At 39.8% G+C, this 27,582-nt stretch overlaps 1 protein-coding gene across 2 annotated transcripts in view; it reads left to right on the top strand.

The window, feature by feature from the left end:
• Positions 1-10,374: 10,374 nt before the first annotated feature.
• MED14 (mediator complex subunit 14) overlaps positions 10,375-27,582 on the top strand; it is a 37,748-nt gene continuing 20,540 nt past the window's right edge. For both annotated transcript variants that reach the window (XM_031051249.2, XM_005151728.3), the window contains exons 1-11: positions 10,375-10,790; positions 12,863-12,889; positions 18,358-18,463; positions 19,116-19,289; positions 20,033-20,162; positions 21,948-22,076; positions 22,433-22,540; positions 24,005-24,137; positions 24,671-24,821; positions 26,699-26,810; positions 27,444-27,569. In XM_031051249.2, the coding sequence (XP_030907109.2) occupies positions 10,609-10,790; positions 12,863-12,889; positions 18,358-18,463; positions 19,116-19,289; positions 20,033-20,162; positions 21,948-22,076; positions 22,433-22,540; positions 24,005-24,137; positions 24,671-24,821; positions 26,699-26,810; positions 27,444-27,569 (1,378 nt within the window). In that variant the 5' untranslated portion in view covers positions 10,375-10,608. The remainder of the gene's footprint in view (positions 10,791-12,862; positions 12,890-18,357; positions 18,464-19,115; positions 19,290-20,032; positions 20,163-21,947; positions 22,077-22,432; positions 22,541-24,004; positions 24,138-24,670; positions 24,822-26,698; positions 26,811-27,443; positions 27,570-27,582) is intronic.

The following is a 27,582-nucleotide window of genomic DNA, read 5'->3' as shown; positions in this document are numbered from 1 at the left end:
TTTATTCTGATTACAAAGTTTGTGGAAGATACTTTATTTCAGCAAGGCTCTCAGCCTCTCTTCATCTGCAAGCAGAAATACATTAATTTCGTATCATCATTATAAACTTTTATATTCAGAATGCATACAGAAATATATATGCTGAACTACAGATATTAAAGCCGTAGGTGCCTGCCCTAGCAAAAGGTTTGATAAAAAGCACCTTCTTGTAAGACTCCTTAAACCAGAGACCTCCAGTGGCCTAATCAGCATCCTAGTAAGCTCACATTCCCATCATTCATAACAAGTTATGGATCACATGTCTCCTGCCTCAATTTGAAAGCAGTCTGGCTGCCTCTGGCTTCCTACACTTGCTTCATTTCTCTAAGTTCCTCCCATTTTCCTGTGACTAACTTTTTTTTTTTCTGAGTCAAAATTTGTCACGTTTCTACCCATGGTCCAGGACTGCTCTAAATAGTTTTCTGTAGCAAGTCTGTTTCCTGTTGCAGCATCACACATGTTAAGGCAAACCACATGTGCTCAGAGACAGATCCATTTTAAGAACAGTTATTTGTAGGTTGTAGATTATCAGTCATTGACAGAAAGGGCTTTGATGACTCCTTAAAAAATTAGGGAAGGCCTTTTTACATACTGAGACACTGGAATCAGATGGGAGAAATACCATTTGCAGGTTGCCCCTGCTTAAGGGAGTTAACTTCAATGTAATCAGTAACTTCAAGGTAGTTCGAGAGTTTTGTGTTTGAAAATGAAATGATGCTGTGAAAGGGGAGGACTAAATAGATTATTGAATGAAATTTCTCTGGGATAGAAGGCAGGCTTTCCTACTTTGAGGGTGGAAGGGAAGGAAGGATGACTGCCCCCATCTTCAGTGTTCTTTACTACTCCTGCATTTCTTTTCTTTTTCTGAACTAATTAATTAAATTAAAGAATTAAAGAATTCTTTACTACTTTCTGAATATTTAGGAACAACAAATAATGGCCCTGGTGAGGTTCAGCTCTCATGCTGCTAAGTACTGTGTACACAGCCACACACCTCCCCTACCTGTGTCTGTGCATGTGCATAGGAGCTCTAATCACATCAGCTCCTTTGGGCATGAAGATTAAACACAGTTCAGAGTATGTGAAAAGTCTTAAGTCTCCCCGTGCAGGAGTTGTCCCAGGCAAGTGTTTATCAACTCTAAGTATTTTACAGGCAACCATGTGCAATACTTAGAGTTGATAAACACTTGCCATGTCATTCACTTGTGCTTTCGCCTCCCTCTCCAAGAGGTGCATATACAAATTATCAGCGCAGTGGAGTCCTAGAAACAATTTCCTCATGTCACATAATGTTACAAACAAAGCAATGATACAAACATAAGGTGTGAATCTCTTCAGCAAACTTTGGGGGAGAGCTCCGGATGAGGGAACTCAGCACTGTCTGGGCAAGTTTTCTGTGTTTCCTTGCCATATTTTAGGCCTTTATGAATAGTTTTGCTGCTCTTTTCTGACTCAACTGCAATTAAGGTAGACAAATGGGTCTGACCAGCTATCCTGCACTACAGTATCCTGTGGTCTCTTCACCTTTTAGAAACAGATTAAGCTAAACTGCAAAAGGACATTCAGTACAGGATGAAAGGAACTATGCAGGGAAAGGTGCAGAATGATCATGTTTTAAGTACATATGTTGGCTGATTACCCATCAGATTTCCCATTTACACAAACCCATTCCTAGAAAGATTGATTTTCTTTTCATTTACATTCCAGCAAGCTGAAGGAAGAGGAATTGGTTTTGGTTTGCTCTCTTTGTTTTCCTCCAGGAAATGTTCAGTGGGGCATTACTTGTGCTAAATTCTTACCTCTTGCTATACTGGTATTTTATGTACTGTACCTCTGACTAGTGTTCTACAAGACAATGAAGAGAGAAAAAGGTTGTTTTGTGTAAGTCTTTAAGTAAGCACATCATATATTTAGAAAAAAAAAGAATCATCAAAAAGAGCTCTGTAAGTCTCTCTCTGCTTCAGAGAAGCCCTAACACAAACTACCTGATAAGTCCAGTTCGTATGATTGTGTAGAGAACAGGTTTCCAAAGGCTTGTTCTGGGCAGTCCAGATTAGATAATACATAACAGAGAGAGACCACGGTTTAGAGGACTTTGTTTTCATTTGCAGTTCATTAGAGGCAGCCTAAAGCTAACTGAAGCCTCCTGGATGGGAAATACTGGATCAAGATAAACCCAGGCACAGACAAAATAGGTCTGTTTAACCTTGATACAGCTGTATCCTGAGTTCTCACGTGATCAAGAAATAAAAACCACTGACGGAAGAGGCATATCTTCAAAAGCCTCAAACCCCATACATTCAAATAGCTGTGATCCCATACTTGCAGGGGTACTTTGCACTACAAAAGTGGTAGCCCTCTAGCAAAGCACCCTAAATCTGTGAAGGTGACTTTACCCTCCTACAGTTTCCAATTGTAAGAGGTACAACCAGACCAAACTCTCCTCCAACTGAGAAGGATCAGACAGGCAAGTGGTGAAGGCAGGGCTTTACCAGTTCCAGAGACTGCAACAAAGGACACTCTTCAGCCAAATTTAGAAGGACACATTTGGGGGAGGAGAAGGAAGAGCAGGCATGTTTAACTAATTGCATTTATAAATTAATTTAGTTATATCAGTGTAACTTTTGTGTGTGAGCAAGCCTTATTGTTGGAAAACTAATTCTAAATTAAAAAGAGAAATAGAGCAGTGTCAACCATTACAAATGAGACATGGGTTGAAAGTACTGCTGAATTGCATGCTGGCTTCTAAAAATACCAGAATGCAAGGATTAAGTACAAGTGAGTTAATAAGGTGTTACACTGCATTCTGAAGGCTGCTTAAAATTAGCTGTGAATGTGCTTTTGCTTGTCCTAAATACACAGCGGAAAGATGGCCTTTTTTTATCTCTTCTAGTCTTCCTTTGAGCTGTCATACTCTGAAAAGTCTGGCTCTGTAGGCACTAGAGGGAGAGAGATAGCTTTGCTGCAGCTCTTCTTTCTGATCATGCTCTCAAGCCTGAAGGAACCAGTTTTAATAAGTGACGTACAGAGGTGAAGTGCAGTCATTTTCCTATACGATTTACTCACTGTGCATACGGTGCCATTATACAGTGCTGTACTTGCTGGTGTGAAAAGGCATTTTTACAAGAACGCCCATTTTCAGGATCATTTGCTCAAACAAACAAAGACAGAAGGAGCTACAGCTTTGCTGGCTGATCCTCAAAATAAAATGTTGCTGGGGTTTATGGAGATTCTACTATGTCTTCTGCGTGCTACAGCTGTGCAGGATGGTAACAATTTTTAGCATTCTGTGGATTCCTGCAGTATTGCAACAAGCCACAGTCTGCCAGTTACCTTTGCAATCAGTGGGGCTGGGAACCTTCTCCTTCTAAGCTAAAATGTTGAGTTGTATGAATTGTAGGCTATACACAGATCTCAGTATGTGATCGGTACTCCACAAAAACCTCTGAACAACTGCTCATCCAGGTGCTGCCTGACCTCACACAAAGCACTGCATATCCTTCTTGCACAACAGGCTGTATTTAGTTAGGAGTAAGAAGGTTGTGCTTTCAGAACTAGGACCCTTGCACAGAGGTAATTCCACCCTTAACCTACATTGTCTGATCTTCCAAAACTGGCACTGCTGGAACTGCTGCCTGTGTGCATGCCTCTATGGCATCTGAGAGCAATCTGCTCCTCTTGCCCATATTTTATAATCCACCAGAGGACCAGTATTCCTGCATTGCTACAGATGTAACAGTCTGCCTTTTCACTGTACTTTTCTTTCCATTTTAATGGACAGTGGGTAGTCACTGGATTTCATTAAGTCAATCCAGGTTGCAATCACACATGAAATCATGTAATCAGCTCTTCAGTCCCTGGAGCCAAACCTGTTCTGGCAACCTCTTATGTCAAAGCTGACATCCCGGAGCTTTGTGATATAGGTAGGGTTTAGAAAAGGTTCTCCTAACTGCTACAAAAAAATGTTGGTTTATCCTTTCTGAGGGAAGATAAATAAATAAATAAAGATGCCATTCCAGAAGCTCTCAAGAAGAAACTTCTTAGAAATCATCTTAACCCAGAAACTTCCTTCACACCCAAAATGTGGGTGGAGAATGGCAGCACAGGAGTAATCCTGTGTGAGCTTACCTCTGAGAGCGAGGGTCGGCATTTAAATGTGCTTTGACCACAGCTGCAGATCTACAAAATGTTTGCAATTAAGCATGTTCTGGTACCCACCCTTGTCTTTCAAAGAGTGTGAGAGTTTGCACTGTCTGAATGTATTAGTCAGCAGCAGTTAAATACAATCGAGCTGTCCACTTCTAAGTTTAGGACAGAATACCTCACAGCTGCAGTCCCCTTCTCCTACTGGGTATGACTAATCAGATCTACTTCCCTGATATTCTCTCCGTCTCTTAGGTGTTTGCACAGATAAATCCTTCTGGCCAAAAGTGCTTTCATGTTGAAGTAAGTGCTCACTTTGTATTTTTCCAGTATATGTGTATTTTTTCAAATTCTGAGTAACACTCAGGGACTGTTAGATAGGGAGTAATCACAGGTTAGGGTTAGTGCTGTCAAGTTGTTCAAGTCACTGACTGAACAGTGTCATTCATCACTTCACTGCCATGCATTAGATCAGGGGTTCTTTTTCCTTTGTTAGCTTTTCAAAGATGTGGCGTACATAAAGGATGTTACTGTTTTGCTGCTACTTCAGAATTACTTGTGAACAATGCATGGGGTTTTTTCACTCACAGAAAAAAAATGCAGCTTGTACAGTTGAAATAGTAAATTGAGTTGTAATTAACTGAATCACATTAATAATGAAAGTTCCTTTGATGATAGCAAGGCCTTTAGCTAGCTTTAGTTCCAGTCTGACAGAGACAAACCACTTCAAAATTTACAGTGGATATCAACACAGTTAGTAAAGAAGCCCCAAAATAAGTTCAGACAAATACAGCTATAAACCATTTTGCATTATTATAAGAAAAGGGGCTTTTGTAAATTCTAATAAAATCAAAGATTCTATTTTATGAGTTGGAGAATGTTTCTTTTCTTAAGTTGTTCACAACATATAATTAGAACTGTAGTGTACTTTACTACATGCTGCACAAGAGATTCTCTGTCTCACAGTAGCACGCTGTCTCACACACCATGAGTGACTGACAGAGGACTCTCAATCTGTTACTGCGTGTTTTCCACCATTCAAAAAAATAGTTGCCAAACTTAACCCTGTGAAGAAAGTAGATCAAAAATGAGATGTAATGTATAATGCAATGTATCATTTTAAAACTTATAGGTTGGGTTTTTTTTTTCATTGGTTCCCTTTGCAGCCTTTTTAATAAACAGAAAAAAAAAGCAGAGCACTTGTACAGTAACCAGCTGCAAACCCCCTTCCTCTAACACACACGCATACACTTTTGCAAAGAATGCTCTACTGTAGGTACAACAGCCCTGTACAATTCACAAACCAGTGATTTGTGTAATGAACTACAGAACTATCAATAAATAAACACTAATAAAGATACAGGCCATAAAACCATTTGCGATGAGAAGGTCAGTGGTATTTTTCAACTGGACTTTCATTATAACATTATAGGAAAAGTCTTATGTAGCAATCACACAATTGCTACAATGGAAAACTTTAAATATTTTTTTGCTATTTGTATGTGTTTGATGTATAGTGATGCACGGTATCCCATTAGAATTTAAATATATACCTTAACTTTCATTGAATACAAACTTGAAGCTTCAGAAGTTCATAATGTGCAGCATTGCAACAACTGATATTATGTGCGGGAGCTCTCCCCCACCACATCTGATTCTCTGATGCCTTCTGAAAAGCATGAAAGATATAAACCTTTTATTACTCATACTTTATATAGGCACTTGGATATAACATTGCAAAGTGTTGCAACACTTCATGGATTAAGTGATTGACAAGGAATCTATACACTGTGTTTGTGTATTGTTATCTTTCATTATTAAAAGAATGCTTAAATCCCAAGTCCAGGAGATGCCTGTGTTTTTAAACAGTTCTCCGATAAGAAAAAATTGACAGAGAAATGGAAAAACCATGTTCTAAACCACACAAACAGAGGATAGTTAGCAGGCTGTCTTGCAGAGTGTGATACGGTCTACCTCCCTCCCACTGAACATTTGTCCCGCAGTTCCAAAGAACAGTAAATGTTTAACTTCTCTGGAAACAGAAAGTAATCTGCTGTCCTTCCCATTAGCTCTATTACACTATTAGCTCCATGGCTAAATATCAACAGGTTTTGATTGACCAATAAATTCCTACCTGAAAGTAGGCTTCTAGGCTCCCCACTACGGTAACAAAGAGGAGCCAGTTTAAAATATTTGGCTTCTTGGGTAAGTACTCACGTATGGAGGGGTGCAATAACTACTGTAGCTATTTTACAAGTCAGAAAGCTGAGGCATGTGCCTGGAGTCACAAAGTATATTAACAACATTAGAAGGAGAAGCTGATGTTCTAATCCTCAGTGCCATCTGCACTGGAAAGATGCAGCAGTATTCCCAGGCTGGGAATGCCCAAGTCTTTCTTGATCCAAACCCTCCTTTAAGCCGTACTAAGCAGCACATTACAACTGTACAGTCCTAACATAGCACAATACCATGCTGCTCACGCAAGCTGACAGGCATCTACCATACAGCAGAGGACATGATGCATGTAACAGGAGCTGGCCAGGCTGATGTCTGGAGACAGGCTGCAATCCTGGGAAGCCTCCTGCAAGGGCATCACCCCCATCCCCCTGTGAGCCTACTAGATCCTCCTGCCAGGCACACTCCTGCTTCGCGTGTGGCTCTACGGCCTTCCCCACACTCCATGACAAGATGAGCCAGGTAGAGCTGATCATCAAGCTGAATGCATGGGACAGCCATGCCCTGCACATCAGGTCACTCAGCTGGTCTGAATGTTTGTGTGAGGAATTGCCAGTCTGCCTGAGGCGAGAGCCAACTGCACTCACGAGACTTACCAGGCCTGTTCTCTTTCCAGTAATACTAGAAAGTTTGTCATCAGCTTTGAACAGCAGAAGATTGCAATCTACTGAAGTAAGAGAATGAAGACAAATGAAAATAGAGCAGAAATCTGTATTTAAGTAGGTGAAAACTGTATGATCACAACCATCCTTCTGTGTCCCACAAACGGGTACTTGCTACCTCTTGGCAAAGAGCAACAAGAAAGTGTGACAGTAATCTCAAGATTGTTAAGATGTCATTGCTTTTAAAAAGTGCTTAACAGCACATTCAAGAGTTTTGGTAAAATACTATAATCCCAGTAACTAGGAAGTATAGAAACAGATCAACTACAGTTGATCAACTATAAACAGAAATATAAACCACACCTATCAAATCACATCAGATTGTATTTTACCTTTGCAAACTCCAAAATTCTGTAACTCAAAATGAATCTTCCAGGGCATATAATTCAGCAACACACACTACTGTACAGAGGAGTACAATCTGGATTAAATTTCAGCATTATTCATTGTTTCTGCCTGACTATTCTCCTGAAATGCACCACTGTATTGTACTTGGAGCCCATTCTGTAATTTAGAGAATTGCATCTAGAGAGTGCAATTTACCTTGAAGTGTTCATTTAAGAACTTTCATTACCTACATGAAATAAATCTATGTTTCTAATAACTGCAGACCTGACCTGCAGTCCACACTCAGAATCTCTGCAGGAACCAACAGCCTCAACCAGAGCTGAAGCTCCATCATCCCTTATAGCTTGAAAATCCAACTTTGTCACCCTTTAGGGAGAATGATACACTATACAAGGGTTATCTATAACCTACCCAACAACTGTTGAGCCCTCTCCCACAGAAGTCTTGTTACTCTTTGCACCAACCCTACTGCCCCAGCTTTCTCCCTCCCACAGTTTTGCCTTTGCCACCCCAGCAGACTTCTGAAACCTATTTCCAGTTCCTGCAAGCTGGGGTTTTGAATACAGACACAGTGCTCATCCTTCTTAGAAGCACTTATATCAAAGAACAACAGTACTGGCAACCTCAGAAAGGCAACAAAAAGCAAGAAACGTACATATTTCCTTTTACACAAATATTATATAAGCCAGTCACCTGATTTTTGAACTCTTAATACCCATCTCCAGCTTACTGTTAAAACAACTAATCTTGCCAAGTCTCCCGGCAGTATGTTTGTTGTGTGCACATAAGCATAAGCCTTGAGCTTCTGAAACTTCCCCGTGGCTGCTCCTGCTTTCTTTGAAAACAGTATCAAGCACTTCTTTCCTATACAGCCATGTGAGACCAGAGCTCAGCATGACCCCTGCCATGACTCCGATTAACCTCTCTTCTCCCAGAGAAGTGGAGAAAAGCAGCCAACATGAGGACATCCCTCCTCCCCAGACAAGGCTAAAAAATTCACCAAGACCAGAGCTTCTCCAATAAAAAACAACTCTAAGAGTAGCAAAGTCACATTCCACCATTATTTCCCACCTGCCTTTTCACAGAATCATAGGTTAGGGTTGGAAAGGACCTTAAGATCATACGTAGGCAGGAACACCACACACTAAACCACGGATGAGCTAAGAAATGCAGGGTAAGCATGTACTGATACTTTCTCAGAATGTTTTCAGTGACTAAATTATGGACTAAATTGGAAGAGAAGAGATAGGAAGAAGGGAAAAGAACAATAAAAAAGTCTGCATGCTAAGTTAACAGTTCTCATAGATAGCCTAACCACATTCCTGTGCACCTAAGTCACTATTTCTTCAACAATGCAACTAGTTGGCCATAAAATGAGTACACTGCATTTATTCATGCATATAGAGGGGGGGAAAAAGAGATTTTCATACATTTGGAAAAAGACATTTTTGCAATGGGGAGGCAAGAACTTACAATACACTAAGCGAGTAACTTTTATTCACCTGTTTTGCAAAAAACTCCCATCCAGTAACCTAAAAAAAGTGCAAAACTTAGCTCTACAGGTGGTTTCTAGTCTCTTCTCTCCTCAGAGGTGAGGCAGTGGCTGGCAGCCCATACAGTAATGTGGGAGCAGCTGTGCCAATGCAGAGTTAACAGTCCATCTTGCTCAATGCACTGTTTTATGCTCCATGGAGGGTATGGAACAGCCTGCCTGCCAGGGCAGCTGCTCCTTGCCAGTCAGCTCATAGCCCGGAGCAAGAAACATGCTCCCCAAAGGAATATAACTGACTTCTTGTTGCTGGCATAGATGCCATTATTATTATTCTACTACTATTATCATTGTTAAATTGTTGATTTCACACTTCTCAGGCTGAAACATTTTTTACTTTCGCCCTAGAAAGAGCTAAGAGGTTTTGAAAAAGTCTACATTTAATACAAAACAAGTAAGACCTTTTTTTTATTGAACTTTGAGGAGTTTTATTGTCTACAATGTGCTTATTTCAGGCATTTCTTTGTAATCATATGGCAAGTATTTATGATTTAACACTCAAGTGAATCATGATAAAATACCCAAGATTTATACTGCTCCTTTCCTTACAGAATCCACTTTGCTAACCAGTACACACACACAAAAAAAAAATAATCCACCTTCAGTTATTTATAGAACTCCCTTCTCTCGTCGAAGACAGAATATGCGCAAGTTCTCATGGTTTTGTGTTTATCACCAGATCCCACCGACTACTCTGCTACCCACTGCTCCCAGTGCTATTCGTTTTCAAAAATCTTGCATTATGATTTGGAAATCTTGCGCAGAAAGCTTAATGTAGTTTGCTTGTTACAAGTGTTAGGTGAAGGTTGGGTGTACAGAAAGCTACCCCCACCCTCTACTGCACAGCATCGGTCTGCATCCTTCACACAAGCCTCTCATTTCCAGGTCGCTAGAAAGGGCTTAGCCCGCCCAGCGCCTAACACAGACCGTCGTTCCCTTGCAGGCTGAAGAACTGCATCGAAGCCTCTTTGCGACGCTAAACCAGTCATCTGGTTCTCCTCCGCCCTGTATTTCACCACAACGGGAGAGCCATCCCCCCTGTGTGTCCCCTCTGTTATCAGTTACTGACACTTTAATCGGGAAACGCTCCAGGAAAAGCACCTTCCAGCCCCTGTCCCGACAGTTCCCCCTCGAGAACGTCGCCATTTCCGCTCCCCGCAGAGGAGGCAGCCTGGCTCAGCCCCTTCAGCCTCCCCGCCGCCAGACCGCCCAAACCCGGCCTCCGGACACCTGCCCGCCCCTCAGGGGAGCTCTGCCGCGCCGGGCGCCCCCTCAGCCCCAGCGGCGGCAGTAACAAACCACACCCCCCGGCTCCACCCCCACCCCGAGTTAGGCTTTTCCGGAAAGGTTCTCTTTCCGGTCCGCTACAGCTGTTCGCTTCCGGTTCCGTGCCCCAAACATGGCGGCGGCCCCTGCTCCCAGTACAGAGGTTTGAGTGTTGCCGTTCTCCTCCGGTACCGCCGCTGTCCGCCCCAGTGCTGGGGCCCGCGCCCGCAACTGGCCGCCCCGCTCCCTCCGTCCGGGGTGAGTCGGGCTGCAGACCGGTGCCTCCGGGAGCGCCGGCCGCGCTCCCTCCCCCGCCCCCCGGGCTGCCGAGCGGTTCCTGCCCGGGGTTGAGGCGCCGCCGCCGCCATGGCGCCGGTGCAGCTGGAGAGCAACCAGCTGGTGCCGGCCGGCGGGGGTCCCGCGTCAGCCCCGGCCCCACCGGCCCCCGGGGCTGTGACAGCCGCCGCTAGTCCCGGCTACCGGCTCAGCACCCTCATCGACTTCCTCCTGCACCGGACCTACGCCGAGCTCACCGTCCTGGCTGACCTGTGAGTGCCCTAAACTACCTCGGCCGGCTCCTGCACCTCTCCCTGCCCAGCTGCTAGGGCTTACTGGGGCCGCCTCCCAGCATCCCAGGGGGTGGGAGGCCTCGCAGGGGGTCTGTCCCAGTGATGAGGAGCTGGTTGCTCCTTCCCTTTCTCCCACCCCGCGGAAATGCCCCGTTTGTGCAGGCTTGTATCTGTGTTGGGCCATATTTGGGGGCTTAGTGAAAGTTGCTGAGTGGGCTCTCATAAAGAGGGAAAATTCTTCCCTGTGAGGATGGTGAAGCACTGAAGAGTGCAGAGAAGTGGTGCATGCCCCATCCCCTGGCAGTCTTCAAGGCCAAGTTGGATGGGACTTGGAGCAACCTGGTCTAGTATGAGGTGTCCCTGCCCATGGCAGGGGGGTTGGAAATGTATGATCTCTAAGGTGCTCTCCAACCCAAACTACGAAAATGGTGACAGGGAGTGGAAGGCAGCCTGATGCAGGTTGACATATTGGAAGCTTAAGTTTGCCTCCAAGTTACCCAGCAGTGGTGTTTGTACCAATACCAGAACCCACAAAACTGGAACAAGTGATACTGAGATATTTTCAAATGCTGCAACTCCTTGAGTTACTTGTGTACTTTTTAAAATATCATCTGATTGTTTTGGGGAAATAAGTACGTTATTTACATTTACTTTGTGATCTACCATGCTGATGTTGTTGTGTTTGAAGTGGCAAAACAAAGGAATGTGTTTGGGCCAAGAAAAACTTTCCTGAAAGCACCTGTACTTTGAGTAAACCTGTTTCCCTTTTACTTTGTTTAACCTTAGAGATTCTTGTGGGGAACCTGTATGTTTTAAGAAGTGACATAAAGAACAAATAGGAAAAAAAAATAGATATAGTTCTTGTAAAATACCATATCTGGTAAGAAGGCAAACACAGTTTGGCTTGATGTGCAGTTGAGAATGTTCAAACTCTGGAAAGGATGAGGAGTTTTAGAATTTTAGAATTTTGCTTTGGAAGAACTTCTGAAATGTTGTTCAGGAAGTGTCCTGTGTGCTTGTGGTATGTACAGACAGTAATTGGTACTGTATGCATTCTTCTAGGAGCATGTGCTTGTGATGTCTTTTATTCTTGTTTTGAGGTGTAGAGGAGGTCCTTTTGACTTAAGTACACAATTAAGGTACAAAATAAAATGGGTGGTGCCATCAACACAGGAATGCTTTGGGTGCTTTGATTCAGCAAGTAGTTTATAAACTATGTGATGTCCCCTCCAAAGGCAGAGTGAGCTAGATTTTTCCCGTAAAGCATGGACTTGGCTAGTAGAAAGCCCAGCTGCAAAGTCTTCTCCTTCCCTCCAACAAAATGATTTCTTGTTCTTTTACCAGCACCAGCTTAGTACTATTTTAGTCCTAGAGTAAAAAAAAAAAAAACTTTTTTAATGAGATGCCAAATAGACCTGTGGAACATTACAGAAATACAGTACCCTCTCTGCAGTAGAATCAGTCACACAGGTCATTGATATTTCTGAAGTATGGCATTTCTCCACTTCTAGATTGATTCAAAAGAAAAGAGAAACTCATTTAAGACAAGTGCATATTTTGACACTTGCTGCAGATGTTCTGGGATTACTGCTATGAATTAGTTAACTCTAGTCATGGGTCCTTAGTGAAAGTCATCAGTTAGAAAGCACAGTCAGTGATACTGTGTGGGTCATTACATTAGTACAGCTCTTTTGATTTCAGCACACTTCATCAAGCTTTAAAATTAATTTGACCAGTTCCAGCTTACCTGGCACACAGTAGTGGCAGGTGCTCTGTGGTGCTGTTCTACACCTGATTTTTTATTTTTATTTTTTTCCCAGTTTAATGGGACTGCTTTCCAGAGCTGCCAAGCTACTTCCCTTATCAAACGTGTAATTTCACTGCATTTAGGAAACATTTTAAATCATAGAAATACTGACATGGTCTTTATAGGTATGTGGAGTTTCTTCTTGTACTTAGGTGAAGGGCACTAGTGAGATTTCTAGTAGTATGAAATGTAATAAACAATTGATAATATGGCTTCTTTTTTTTTTTTTTTTTTACTTATACAGGTTACCAAGAAAGACTGACATGGAGAGGTGAGTTACAAAAAGACAATCTGTAATGCATGTTAAAATATAGAACTTTCAGGAAATTAAGATTAATATAGAACTGTTTAAATAGACTATTTTTCTCCTACTTTTAGACTTTATGTAAGAAAATAAGCCTTGTATCTCTTGCTGTCACTGCACAGGTTCAAGAGTTTTCTCGGCATCAATGCCAATATTAGTTTTTGTTGGGTTATGGTTTTGTTGTTTGGCTTTTTGTTTCTGTTGCACTCTTCAGTAAGGTACTGTTGCTGTTACAGTAGGTGAGCTCTGTTACAGGCATTTTTCTCTTAATGCCTCTTGAAGCAATGAAGCGACAGTAAAGTTGATGTGAAAGGGAAGTAAAGAACCTAAATAGATATTAGTTAGTGTGATAAAGAAACTTTTTGTTCGGAGGAAGCAGTTCAACAATGAAAACAAGGTAAAAACCTCTCTTCTGCTTTTTTCCACGTTACCTGACCTTTCTTATCATGAGCACTGTTTTCTACTTCTATGTGTTTTTGGAGTGTGAAGATTAGTAGAGAACAAATGCAGGAGAACAAACAGGCCTTTCCCTCCCCCCTCCAAGATGAAATATCCTGATTTACTTTTTTGTTTATTTGAATAAATTTTATGAAACTTGTCAGAAAATTGTTTCCTCTATTTATATTGACATGCTGATTGACCTAGCTTTCTTTGGAGGTGTACAGCAGCTATGATATTCTGAGGAATGCTAATAAAGAATATAAAGAATTCTGTGTAGCATAATAATCATTAGTACAATTATCTTAAATCTTCCAGAACTCTTACATTGTGGAATTAATCCCATTTTCAGGGACTCATAACCTGGGATTCCTTGTGCCCCTTTTCTTTATGTATCAGATTTTACAAAGAGAAACAATGTGTGTGGTATTGCTTGCTTGTTTTTAATTATCACACTATTTGCTGAGGAAATTATGTTCAGCTTGGGTCTAGAGCTCCCTTGTACTGGTGGGGAGACTTCTCCCATCTGGATGTTCTACTTTGTGAGTCACATAGGTCTGGAGCAACAATGTATTACAGATAAAGGAAAACAAGACAGCCTTCAGTAATTAAAAAGAATGTTCTGCAGTTGAGATTGTCTTGAAATTAAATATTCATATGTGTGTTAGCTTTGACTTGCAATTCTTCGTGAATTGGTTTTCCAGCTCTTGGAGGAAATCTGAAAGGAACATAGTTTAATTATCCAGATTATTCTGGTTTTCCTAGCTTTGAGAGCTGTAATGGCAGCAGTAGTTCCAGCTCTGTTTCTTCGGGCTAGCCTGATGACATGGCATACATACTTTGGTGAAGATGTGATGGTATTATCCTCTAATAAAGTTCACATAAAAATCTAAGTTCATTACTACAGTGCCTAGCTAAATGCTGTGGTGAGAAAAACTGACAGGAAATTATGCATCATAGTATATTTTTGCTCTTCTTTCTAAAGGCTTATTTATTAGTTATCAGTGTTAGGAATAAATAACTCTTGCAACAAGAAGGATGTGGTTGGGTTAAAAAAACCCATCAGTGCCATTGTGTAAAATCAATAATGCTGAGTCCTGAGGTAAATCCAGGGACTTTCTGATAATGAAGACCTCTTTCTGCTCTGTATTCTTTCTTTCACTTTTTATTCTCCAATAAAATGTAATATGTGGGAAACTCATAAATACAGTAATGGCTGCATAATATATATATGGTTGGACTTGATGATCTTAAAAGTCTTTTCCAATCTAGTTGATTCTATAATTAATTAAGATTTAACTGGAACTTGGATTATAATAACTTTGCAAGGCCCTGTCTTCTGTTGTGGAGAAACATTAAGGTAAAACTTTCCACCTGTGTTCCTGAATGGACAGCTCCTGATGAGAAGTATTTAAAAGAGAACTGTTGTTAAAGTACTTCCAAAAAGTGTTTTCCTAAAACCGGACAGTTTCCCTGCTGGTTTTGCAGTAGTTAGTTACTTCTCAAACTCACAGTAAGGACTGTTATCATCTGCACAAGATTAAAAAACGGAAAAAAAGCATTCAGAGCTGTTGTAAAAACATGTTCATGACTTCAGTAACCATGCAATTACAGAGCCAATTTTTGGGAAACACTGAGTTCTGTTCTTTTCTAACCACAAAATGACTGTTATTTCACTCCTTCATAAACATGGATAATAATTTTGATTCAAATAGTACTTTGGAGGTACCTAGTCCAACCGTCTGCTTAAAGTAGAAGACACTTTCAAAGTCAGGGTCGCATCCAGTTGAGTTTTAATTATCTTCAAGGATGGAAATCATGCAACCTCTCTAGCCAACCTGCTTGAGTCTTTTACTGCATCACTGTGTTTCTTTGTTTCCTCAAGTCAAACTGGTTTATTACTGTTTTAGCTTGTGGCTGTTGTCCCTCAGCTTTTTGCACTTTTGAGAAGAGTCTGGTTCTGTCTTCTTTATAATGCCCCTTCAAATATCAAATATGCCCCTTCAAATATCAAAGATATTTGAAGATGTCAGTAGCATCTCACAGTAGCCTTCTCAAGCAGAAGCAAACACAATTTCCTCAGCCCCATCTTGTATATCGTCTGTTCCAGCCCCTGACACACTTCTGTACGGCAGTATTTTTCTTGGCTAGGGAGTATAAAACCAGATATCGTGCTTCAGATGTAGTCTCACAAATGTGACTCAAGGCAAATAATTGCCTTCCTTGACCTAGGCTGCACTGATGCTAATGCAGCTTGTCATTGTTGCAAGGGCACATTGCTGATGCCTGTTGACCTATCCACCAGGACCCCCAAGTCCACTTCTGCAGAGCTGCTGCCCAGCTGCACCTTAGTACCCACCCTGTGCTGTTACATGAGATTGTTTCCAGATGGAGGACTTTACATGTGGTTTTGCTGAACATCATGAGGTTCCTGTCAGCCAGTTCCTCCAATCAGCTGAGGTCCCTCTGTTTGCTTCTACCTGCACACTTCCAGGGGGTGCATTCCTTCACATCATGCAGGTTGTTGATTGGAAGTGTTGAATTGTATTGATCCTAGTTTTGACCCTTAAGGAACACCTTTAGTAACCAGCATTAAAGAAACCCAAGTGGTAGCTGGTCACAGCCTTTCATTCGTGGCAGTCCCCTCAGTTTTTTACTTACCTTGCAGCCCACTTACCCATACTATATCTCCCCAGCTTGGCTTGAAGGATGCTATGCGAGATCTGGTGAAAAACTGCACAAGTCAATATAAATGTGTTTTGTGTTCTCCCCTTGATTATCCTGTTGAAGGTAATTGTGTTGATCAAGGATGGTTTGCCATTGGCAAATCTGTGCTGGCTGTTCCCAGGCTCCTTTAATGTCCATTACTTATGTGGACATAGCTTCTGGAAGGATTTGTTCTATAAATTTTATTAACTGAACTTAGGCCAACTGGCCCATAGGTCCCTAGATCCTTCTTGAAGAAGGACATGATGTTTGCTTTGTTTGCCTTTTTCCAGTCATCAAGACCTTAGATCACTGTTGCCTTTTCAAAATGATAGGGAGCAACTTTACAGCAGCATGGGTCAGCTCCCTTAGCACCCTTGGATGCATTCAACTCAGTCTAATGGCCTTTTGTATGTGAAGCTTGCTTAGGCAGTCCTCAACTTATTATTCTTCTACTGTAGCTAGTACTTCTCTCCCCTTGTTTTGTCTTCCTTGAATAAAATCTTCTGTGCAGCCCAACATAATGTCCTGTATCTATAATGAAGGACAAAGGGAGGCAGTAAAATTGATTCTGCAAAGTAGAACTACGAAGTCTTCTATATTTTCATACACATGGTATTAACAGAACAGTTACTGAAATACTGTGCATAGTTTTATCAGTCATTTATTAAATTGCTGTGCTTTTTTCTGTTGTTGGTTGTTGGTTTTTTCTTTTGTGGGGAGGAAGGAAGATATACTTTTGATTTCTGGTTACAGAACAGCAGTTTGAATTTTTCTTGCTATTGTGCTGTTTTCACCACATTTACGTACCTCCTAGATTTTAGCAACTTCTATATGGAGTTTGAGAAATTACTGGCTTTCTTAAGTCTCACTGTAGAAATTTTTCAAATCCCATAAAGTCTTTCTGAATCTGTCAAAGTTCTCAGCACCTTGTTTTCATAGCTGATTGAGCAGTATGTACATACAGCGGCATGTCCACCACTTGAAAATTTAGTATGGGGCTGAATGCCATTTTAAAACTCATGCTTTAGAACACAGAGAAGTTAATGGCTTAATGCCCAAGTTCTTGGATGATGTTTGTAGTGTGTAATGCATGAAACTGGACCAGATGGTATTAGTTATGCTTCTGGCCTAATGTTCATTTGCTACAAGCAGGTTATGCTTTACTTACTACACATAACAGTTAACCTCATTATACCAAAACTTCCAGTAGAAAAAGGCTGTGTCTATGTTATGAATATGTGTTTTCCAAATTCGGATCAGAAGGTGTGACTTTGGTAGATACTAATATCTGTTGCAGTGATTAGTATTCTTTTCGTCCACATTTTTGTTAGTCCAGAAAACCCCATCGGGGAAAAAAGCTTTGGTTTTGGTTTTTTTCAAAGTAACTAGAAAACCATGGGGATATTAGTAAATTGAACATGTAGAAAGGGAGGAAAACTTCTATAAACAGTAGATGAAATTGTAGTTCAGAGTGTATGGTATTACAGATCTACACTGTAGATCTGCATGTCTTGTCTAATGCATCTACAATATAGATCTGTAATGAAGGGAGAAAATCTGGGTGTGCTTCCTTCGTGTTCTCTTTTATGAAAACTAACTCCTAAGACGTGCAAACGTACATTGCCTCATTTTGACTGCCTCATAAAAAGCAGGTGGGAGGAATATTGACTTTAAGTAATTCATTCTTATCCAAATTTCTTTGCAAGGTAGGAATGGAAAGAAATATGGTGGAGTTTTTTTGTGATCTTCCCTACCAACTCCCCACCCACCCTCCCTGTTTCCTGACAAAATGGTAGTATATTGTAACGTACTGCTTAATGACATCCTAAAATTACTAGAGTGATATTTTGTACAGTATCTGATTTATTTCTGGGTTGTTTTTGTGTCAACGTAATGTAGTACCAGGTCCTTTAACCGTTAGGTACATTGCCTTGTCTGCTTTAAACTCAACCATAAACCCTGGTGAAATCCTGTAAAAGGTATAAAAATAAATCATTTGAGTTCACCGTGGAATTGTTTCTCTTAAAATTAGTAATTAATTCATGTGAGTATGCTCTTTTGTTTCCCCAGACTGTCTTTGTTGGTTAGAATCTATGTATGTTGTTAGTGTTTAGATATTCAGAACACTGAGCTTTTTTTCCATGTTCTAATCAAACAAACCATATATTAGTGATGCCTTCATTAACACAATTGGAAGTTATCATTGCAGCTTTTTCTTTTATTGGCATAGTTTTAGTGCAGCTTTTTGTATAAATTGAGCACTGATTTTACATATGCTTTTTTCCCAGAAAAATAGAAATAGTGCAGTTTGCAAGTCGCACTCGTCAACTGTTTGTTCGTTTGTTAGCCTTGGTCAAATGGGCTAATAATGCTGGAAAGGTGGAAAAATGTGCGGTAAGTTTGCAACAGAGTTTGGTATGAAATAATCTGTAAGTCATATGGGATTTTGGTACACCCTAACTTCTGCTCACTATAGAAGTTAAAAAGGAAAAAAAGCCAATTTCATAGGCAAGCAAATACTAAATTATAACCAGTTTCTTCCTATTTACAGCTGCATAATCTTTTCAACAGTTTGTGTTCCTGAAAACTCACCAGTGGCAAAAAATTAAATGCTTGTCTAGACAGAGTTTCAAGAGTGCTTTGGGGTTAGGTAATACCACAGGGAAGATGGTGATCATTGTCTTAGTCACTTTCATCCTGTTCTTGGTTAAATAAGAATAAAGTCCAGAATGTTGCAAAAAACAAGCCTGTAGTGCTTACAAACAAGTATGGTTGCATTCCAGTAGCAACCATCAGATGAAGAGCTGTGAGGCTTTACAGATCCTCCACAGCATCAATAATGACATGCACATTTAAAGTGTCCTTGTATATGAATGTAAGAAATGGCCAGAATGTTAATTCCATATTTTAAAGGTCTGATTACTTGAATTGTAACGTGCACTAGATGAACTCAATATAAAGGGGCATTGATTTCTGCATTCTTTTTTGCCCACCTACTTTTTTTTTTCTTTTAATTTCTTTTCTTTTCCCTTCTTGCCCTTGATAGATGATATCAAGTTTTTTAGATCAGCAAGCTATTCTGTTTGTGGACACTGCTGATCGTCTGGCATCGCTAGCTAGAGATGCTTTGGTTCATGCTCGTCTACCTAGTTTTGCTATCCCTTATGCTATTGATGTTCTGACGACTGGATCATACCCACGTCTGCCTACCTGCATTAGGGTAAATAATGCTACCATACATTGAGGGTAGGGTGGGGAAATTCCTTGTAAAGTATCAAATGCATGTTAGTGAAACTAATTACCTATGTGCAAATGGAACTGTAGTTTAATAATAAACAGTGCCAAGTCTCTGCAGAGACAGTTTTCTCATGCAGAGCACTTCCTATTTGAACATTCTCTCCATTTAAACTAGTTCTGCTCTAGGATGAGTAGAGTAGCAACTTTTCTTCCTTGGTTCTTTAAACATTTGCACATGCTAAGCCACCATCCTAGAAAAATGAAGTGTGAAGAGATACAGATATCTGTTGTTCTTAGAGGTTTTGCCTGTATTTAGAGATGTCCTGAAATACTTGAAAGTTCTCTTTAATGCTTCTGTCTTTTGTTACTGTTAAAATGCAGAATAACAAGATTTTGTGAAGTAATATATGTAGTTGTGCCTGTGACTTAGATCTATAGCTACAGATAAGAATTGACTTAGTTTTTTAAAAAAAGTTTAGCCTGATATAAGGCCCTGTATTTACTTAATTGATCCAAGTTGATCAGTTTTATTCAATGGTCAGTCTCAGGTAAAATGTAATCAACTAGAAAACAAATCTGAGTGTAAGATACAAAACATCCCTCTGTGGGTAACGGCCCGTAATATTTGTATTTTCAGACTTTAGTCTGCTTAGTTTTCACCCTTGTTGTTGTTGATGTATTACACATGTTTGAGATATGCAGACTTATTTGTGTTTATTTTAACAGGATAAAATAATCCCTCCTGATCCAATAACAAAGAGTGAGAAACAAACCACACTTCATCAGCTAAACCAGATACTTCGACATCGACTAGTGACTACAGATCTCCCTCCACAGCTGGCAAATCTTACAGTTGGTAAGAACTGGAATTACTTTTTGAAGAACACATTATTGCAGGCTGATTTAAAATTGTTGGTTTAGTGATAAAACAAATAAAGCGTCATTGAGGCGATTAGGCATGCTCATCTATTAAGGCTTCAAGCCTGTTTCTATATGACATCAAAATATGTTTTCCTCTTTTTGAAAAGTGAAAGCACTGATAATACTGCTGAAATATTTCTTCCTGAAAGCAAATAATCCTGTGCAGGTAATGGCAAAAGGTTTGTGTGGAAGAGTCTTAGCCCTAACAGTGTAACTGCTTTATCTTATTTTAAAATGCAGTTCAATTAAACTGTTAAGCCTTTATTTGAACTTTATCTTAAACAAGTCACTCTAGTGTTGCTTTTAAAATCTGTTTCAATATTCATCTTCATGCATAAATTTATTGGTATTTATGCATGCCTTTTGTTCTGTGCCTCCCTACAGTGCCACATCTCTTAAGCTGTTTTCAGATCCCTATTTTAATTTAGCCCAAGTAGTGGTAGACATTAAGATGATAATTTTTACAGGAAAGATGGCTATGGAACTGGACTAGGTTATTGCAGGATCACAAAGAATAGGGCAGGAATGGACCTAGTCATTGAACTAAGAAAAGGTTAGCCATGTGTAAGCTGTATCTCACAGACTTATATTAGTGAGTATAGATTTGACTGGTCCCTACATGAATGTTTGCAGTACCAGCATTAGAGCCATTTTTGTCCAACAAAACTGTAAATGGGTATATGTCTGAGCTGGTCAGATTTTTCAGTTGACTAAGTATTTCAATGACTTAGGTTTTTTGGGTTGGCTTTGATTTGTTTTAAAAGCATGCCTGGGATGCTTTTGAAAATGAAACTGTGAGATAAAATAGTTAAAATTTCTGTAGGAATATTTCTATATGTCTCTAATGTATGTAGCATGTTTTGTTAAGTGACTGAGAAGAAGGCTGGCCCATAGTACAAGTCCCATAATAAGGACTTGTACTAAATAGTTTGCTCTGCCACGCATTCTGTTTATGACCTTGCTTATGTAAATTGGACAATCTTTGTTCACAGCTCTTGAAACTGATAGCGCTGTCCACAAAGGTGTGAGGATGTATATATTGATTAGATAGCGTGCATAATCTTTGCTTGTGTGTGCATATATATGAATTATGCAAAATATCTTCCTCACATGAAAATTGAGTTATAATATTGTAATGTTGAATAAATGGTTTGCAATGAGATGTGCTTCCAGGGCTAGATTTCAGCCTAAGCTGAGATCAGGTTCTGAAACTCTTTTGAATAGGGCTTAAAGTATTCATTATTGATGTAGCAAAGAATTGTAAAAATTAAGCCAGACATTTTGTTTGTGTAACTTGTCAGGCTGGTACTCAGCCCAGTGTTACTCTGTCTTACAGTAGCACAAGTGTTATCAAGTTATTGTTACTAAAGTACTGCTGTTCAGGATGGTTCGGTACATGTGTCTGTGCTGCCTATTGACACTTATTCTGATGCAGAAGCAACTGTGAAATCTTCAGAGATGCACAGAAACAGGTGCAACAGAGCAGAAACCATAGGGCAGTAATCCATTGTGAGTGTCAGAAACTACCACAGTGATGTTTTGAGGCATCTCAAGGCCAGGTTGGACAGGGTTTTGAGCAAACTGCGCTAGTGGAAGGTGTTCCTGCCCATGGCAGGGGGTTGGAACTAGATGATCTTTAAGGTCCCTTCCAACTCAAACCATTCTGTGATTCTTTGATCTTAAGAGACTGAGTGAAATAAAGCATTATTTTCTTCCTTAGCCAATGGCCGTGTGAAGTTCCGAGTTGAGGGTGAGTTTGAGGCCACCTTGACAGTGATGGGTGATGACCCTGACATCCCCTGGCGCCTTCTCAAACTGGAAATCTTGGTTGAAGACAAGGAAACTGGTGGTAAAAAAAAAAAATTCAATTGTTAACATGTTTTCAACATGATGTGCATCTCTGATGTTGTATAAGTCTTGCTTATACTGGGTTTTTTGCATGTCACAACTTAGATAATAAGGCTGTATATGCTGTTCTTGTTTTAACATTGCTCTATATGCTTTTAATACCTTAACAAAGGTAGACTGTTAGTGTTGTAGTCTGAAATTTCTAGAGTAAACCAAGGATTTTGTTAATTTATTAGAAATTCTGGTATGGAAATTGTTATGGTTTTTACTTTTTAATTTATTAATTCATTTAAGCCTAGTTTCCTGATGTCTAATGGTTTTGGTTTGTTGATTTACCTTTTTTTAAATTCATGAAAGATGGTCGAGCCTTGGTTCACAGCATGCAGATCAACTTCATCCATCAGTTGGTCCAGTCAAGGCTGTTTGCTGATGAAAAGCCACTTCAGGACATGTACAACTGTCTGCGTATCCTTCTGAAAGTTGCTTCTGAATAAGCCTTTTAATGTAGCCTCGCTCTTCCTAGTACCTGGAAGGCAAGAAAATGGATTCCCATTAAGCTAGGGGGAAACGTCTGGATGTGGAGCAAAAATGATAGCCTTGGAAACAGTTATGCTCAGGTGCCAGCATGTAAAATTTGATTTCACACACTTAAATCAACAAAGGTAGAGGTTTGGTACTCAGGACAGCAGGCTGTGGTAAGTCAGTCCAGCAGCAGCTGACTGAATGTGCTTAATTCAGAGACAGAGTTCAGTACTGACTGCAAGGGCATGGGAGCTGACAGTTCTTGCTGCCAAGAGCTGCACAGAGGTGATGATGATGTGCTAACTGTATTGCACCTGTGTGAAAAATGTGAGATGCAGCATGTGCAGGAAGTTATTTGCTACGTGCAAAGGGCATATTTTTTGGCATATTATTTTCAGTGAAATGGAAATCATGTTATTCTAGGGTGACCATGGGAGATGGGGTTAGTGGTAGCTATAGAGTGAATTAAATTTCTTTGTTAGCAATCTTCCTTTCCCTAAAAGATTATCAGAGCTAAAACCTATGAAACAAAACTATTGTAACACTCTTGTCTAACACCCTGCCCTAGATAAGAGATTTGATGTTTACATGTCTTTATCTCTGGATTAGCATCTCTGAATAAGTACTTCAGTGTGTTTTCAGGCAGCATCCTGTCTGACATATATGGAATGGCTAGGGTTGGAAAGGACATAAAGATCATCTGGTTCCAAGCCCCTGGCCATAGGCAGGGACACTTCACACTAGACTGTGTCACCTGAGGCCCTGTCCAGCCTGGCCTTGAACAGTGACAGGGATGGAGTGCTTTCCACTTCTTTGGGCAACCTGTTCCAGTGCCTCACCACCCTCATAGTAAAGAACTTCTTCCTTATATCTAACCTCAACTTCCCCTGTTTAAGTTTAAACCCATTCCCCTTTGTCCTATCGCTGCAGTCCCTAATGAAGAGTCCTTCTCCAGCATTCTTGTAGGCCCCCTTCAGATACTGGAAGGCTCCTATGAGCTTTCCATACAGCATTCTCCAGGCTGAACAGTGCCAACTCTCTCAGCCTGTCTTCATAAAGGAGGTGCTTCAGCCCTTCTCTGGACTTGTTCCAGCAGCTCCATGTCCTTCTTATTTTGGGACACCAGAACTGTACACAGTACTCCCAAGTAGGGTCTCCCGAGAGCAGAGTAGAGGGGCAGGATCACCATTTTTGACTTGCTGGTCACGCTTCTTTTGATGCAGCCCAGCATACAGTTGGCTTTCTTCTCTGAGCTGCGAGCACATACTGCTGGCTCATGTTGAGCTTCATGTTGGCCAACACCCCCAAGTCCTTCTCCACAATGGCTGCTGTCCATTTTTGTTACAAATGGATTTATGTAGTGTACAGACCTTTGGGAAGTCTTACTTTCTTAACACAGTTCATTAGACTCCTTCTGCTTAGCACTTCAGTTGGAAGTCTTGCATTCACAAACACTAATGCTGATTCGGGAGCGCTGGGGCGACCTTGTGCAAGTGGAGCGGTATCATGCAGGGAAATGTCTTTCTCTCTCTGTTTGGAAGTAAGTTGATTTTAAAAGGGCTGTTAGCAAGCAAATTGAATAAAAGGAGGGTTTTCATTTACTAAGCTTGAGCCATAAATTTCAGAAATACACTTTATTTTTGATGTGAGAATCCTAAATTTTGTAATTAAGTACCTAAACATGTTGCTTGACTTTCAGAGAAGTGAGTGATGTACATTAATGTACAGGAGAAAAATTGATACAGTTACAACTCGGCTTATATTTACACAAACTTCTAAATTAATTAGTTCTTTGTCAGTCTTTTACTATGGCTTGACTTGCTCTTGATAAAATCTAGAAAAAACACAATCCAAATGCTCTTCTGACTATTTAATTTGCAGCCACCTAAAACTTCTTTACGTGGCTATAGCTTACCAGCAGTTCTTCATTAAAACATAAAATTAAACAAATTTCGTTTTTTTTTCAGTTCTGTCTCATTTTTAACCAGAATTCTCAAAATCAAGTATCAGCTACTGGAAAACATATTTTCTACTGTTTCAGTTACATGGTTTAATTATTCTCTTTAATTTAAGTCAACAGGTGCTTGGAAGGAAAACAGGGACTGCATCTGTTCATAAAGTCACTATTAAGATTGATGAAACTGATGTCTCAAAACCCTTACAAATATCTCATGAGCCTCCACTGCCAGCCTGTGATTCCAAACTGATGGAAAGAGCCATGAAGGTAAAGCTTTGCTTTGCAGTAGACATCTAGTTTTATAAATCAAAACCATAAAAATCCTTTGCAGTGTCAGATTGTTTCTCTTTGATTCTATTTAAAGAGCTGTTTCTAAGAGTTCTAGTGAACAGTTCAACTAGGTTGTGTTGGTTAGTGTTTATCCTGAGACCTAAAATTGCTGTTACACATTAATTGGCCTTTACTTCATCTTAAAAATTACACCTGCTTCACAGTGCGTTATATAGCAGTTAAGAGACAGAATGCTGAGGCTGGGGGGAAACAGCAACAAAATTTCACTTATGGTTCGTGTTTGGCTTGAAATGCTTTATAGACAGAAAAGGGAAGAACTGGCTCTAATCTCCATCTTCCTGGAGGTGCTCCATAAACTTCCTCTGAAAGTCAGCTTCCCCATGTCACTAGAGTCAGCAACCCAGGAGTGCTATTCATTTTCAAAAATCTTGCATTATGATTTGGAAATCTTGTGCAGAAAAGCTTAATGTAGTTTGCTTGTTACAAGTGTTAGGTGAAGGTTGGGTTTACACTACTGCTAACTAGATTACATCATGTGGCCTGTTTTACAGAACTTTCTACTGATGATACCCTTCACCTGCTGTACATACTTTGTATTTAAGCCTCTTGGCCCATCTTTTTACCAGGTCTGACAGACAAGTCTCTATATGATGAATGCAAAAACTTTATAACTATTTACTCTGAGCTTAAAAAAACTATCAGTTATGGTGTTTCCGCTTCTGTTCTAGTGTTGGAAATATTATCTCAGCTGTGATGATGTAGATAGCACACTGCTTCTATTTATTTAAGATACTATATAAAACAGTGGCACGAATAAATGTGTTTGTGTAAGGAGGTTATTATACATTAACCTACTGAAAGCTGGACATAGGTATAGAACCTGTAGTTGATAGTGAGGAAGATTTAACTCATAGCAGCTGCTGAGTTCAAATGCTCTTGTGGGTGTATAAACACTTAATTTTTAGGGCCTTATTTGAAAGCTAATCTTTAGGGCAAGATCGTTCTGCTATATGCAAAAGCATGTACTGAAATTCTGCATGATTCTGTTGTGGTGTAAACTTCTCCTGCATTTATCTCATGCTAGAATAAAATTCAAGTTTAATTCACCTTAAAAAGTTTCCAAAGCAGTGTGATATTAACTAGAAAAGTGTTTTGCAGTAATCTGTAGCTTTGTTTATTCAAAATGTGTAAATAATATGACTGTCATACGAATGGATTTAAATGCAAATGCTTTAATTTAGGTTGCACAAGTAAGCTACAGCGTATATAAGTGGTGGCATAAACTTCAGCACTGACAGTGCAACAGCCTCTAGATGCAAGTCTTTAGGTACTCCTGGGTTTAGTAGTGGCTGCTGCTGCTGCATCTTTCCTGCACTGTTACCTTGTTAGCAGGAGTAAGACTAGTGTGTTGTATTTCATATTACAGCTACATATTTGTGTAGAGGCAAACATATTTTAATAGTGTCATTTTGGGGGTGTGTGGTTGCTTGGTTCTTTTTTCCTTATTTTATAACTGGATAAACAGATGCATGCTAAATTGGAAATACTCCAGCCTTAATCTGGAGCAACTATGTCTACACATGCAGTGGTAATAGCATAGTTAAATGTCTTTTCTTTTGCATTTTTTTCTAGTCTACTGTAAAAACCCCTCCTACTGCCTGCTGCACAATCTTATATTAGTTTGTTGTATTTTTATAGTGATCCAAATACTCAAGCTAGTAGTTCACTTTGTTCACCACAGTTCTAAGCAATTTCTTTCTGTAGTGATTCTGAAGTAGCTTTGTTCCAGCATGCTAGTGCATAAAGTCTACACATCACATTTGAACTTGCTCAAGTGCACTCCTTTTTTACAGATTGACCACCTATCAATAGAAAAACTCCTAATAGACAGCGTCCATGCAAGATCTCATCAAAAACTCCAGGAGCTGAAAGCCATTCTTAAGAGCTACAATATTAACGACAACTGTATGTGCTTTCTACTGAAGTTGTTTCAAGTGTATTTCTATTTGTGCCTAAGAATGATTTCCTTTTTTCTTACTGTTTCTTGTTTTCAGAATTTTTTCATGGTTTTTATTTAAAGTAAAGGGAGATGTGTTCAGAATTAACAGGACAGCTTTAAATTATTCTGTATTGATAACTGTAAAATAATTATACCTCTAAATGCAATGTAATAGGTAAACCTGGTAGAGCATTATAGTCTGAGTTGAAGGGTTAAAAATTGTCTACTGTAAAACTTGTACATGTTCAGAATTGAAAGCAAATCATGCATTGTCTTCAGCTAGCTTTGGATGAGACTTTGCTTAAACTGTTGTTGGAACTGTTGGGATTTGAATTGATCTTATATCTTTAGTATCTTTTAACTCTTTGAGTTAAAAGATATTAAATGATTAATAATCAATTTTTTTCTGTCTTTTGTTGGTTAGATACTAGCACTGTTTTCACAGAGAAATACTTGTATTATTTATGCTAACAGTGTAATAATGTGCAAGTGAAGATTGCTTCTATAAAAGCAGACTGGTTTTGTGATTATAATGGACTAATTTTTAATATGATGAGCTTGAATCTTTTGTAACCTTATTGACATAAGTTTTTGTTTAGCATTCATTGAGACGGCTCTTCCAACTCTTGTAATTCCGATTTTGGAACCCTGTGGTCGATCAGAGTGCCTGCATGTATTTGTTGATCTCCATTCTGGAATGTTTCAACTAATGCTGTATGGTGTTGGTAAGTAGGTGCA

The sequence above is a fragment of the Melopsittacus undulatus genome, chromosome 2 (assembly GCF_012275295.1).
Source record: "Melopsittacus undulatus isolate bMelUnd1 chromosome 2, bMelUnd1.mat.Z, whole genome shotgun sequence".
NCBI lineage: Eukaryota > Metazoa > Chordata > Aves > Psittaciformes > Psittaculidae > Melopsittacus > Melopsittacus undulatus.
The sequence above is the reverse complement of the archived record's forward strand: the minus strand, read 5'-3'. Positions and strand labels throughout refer to the sequence as shown.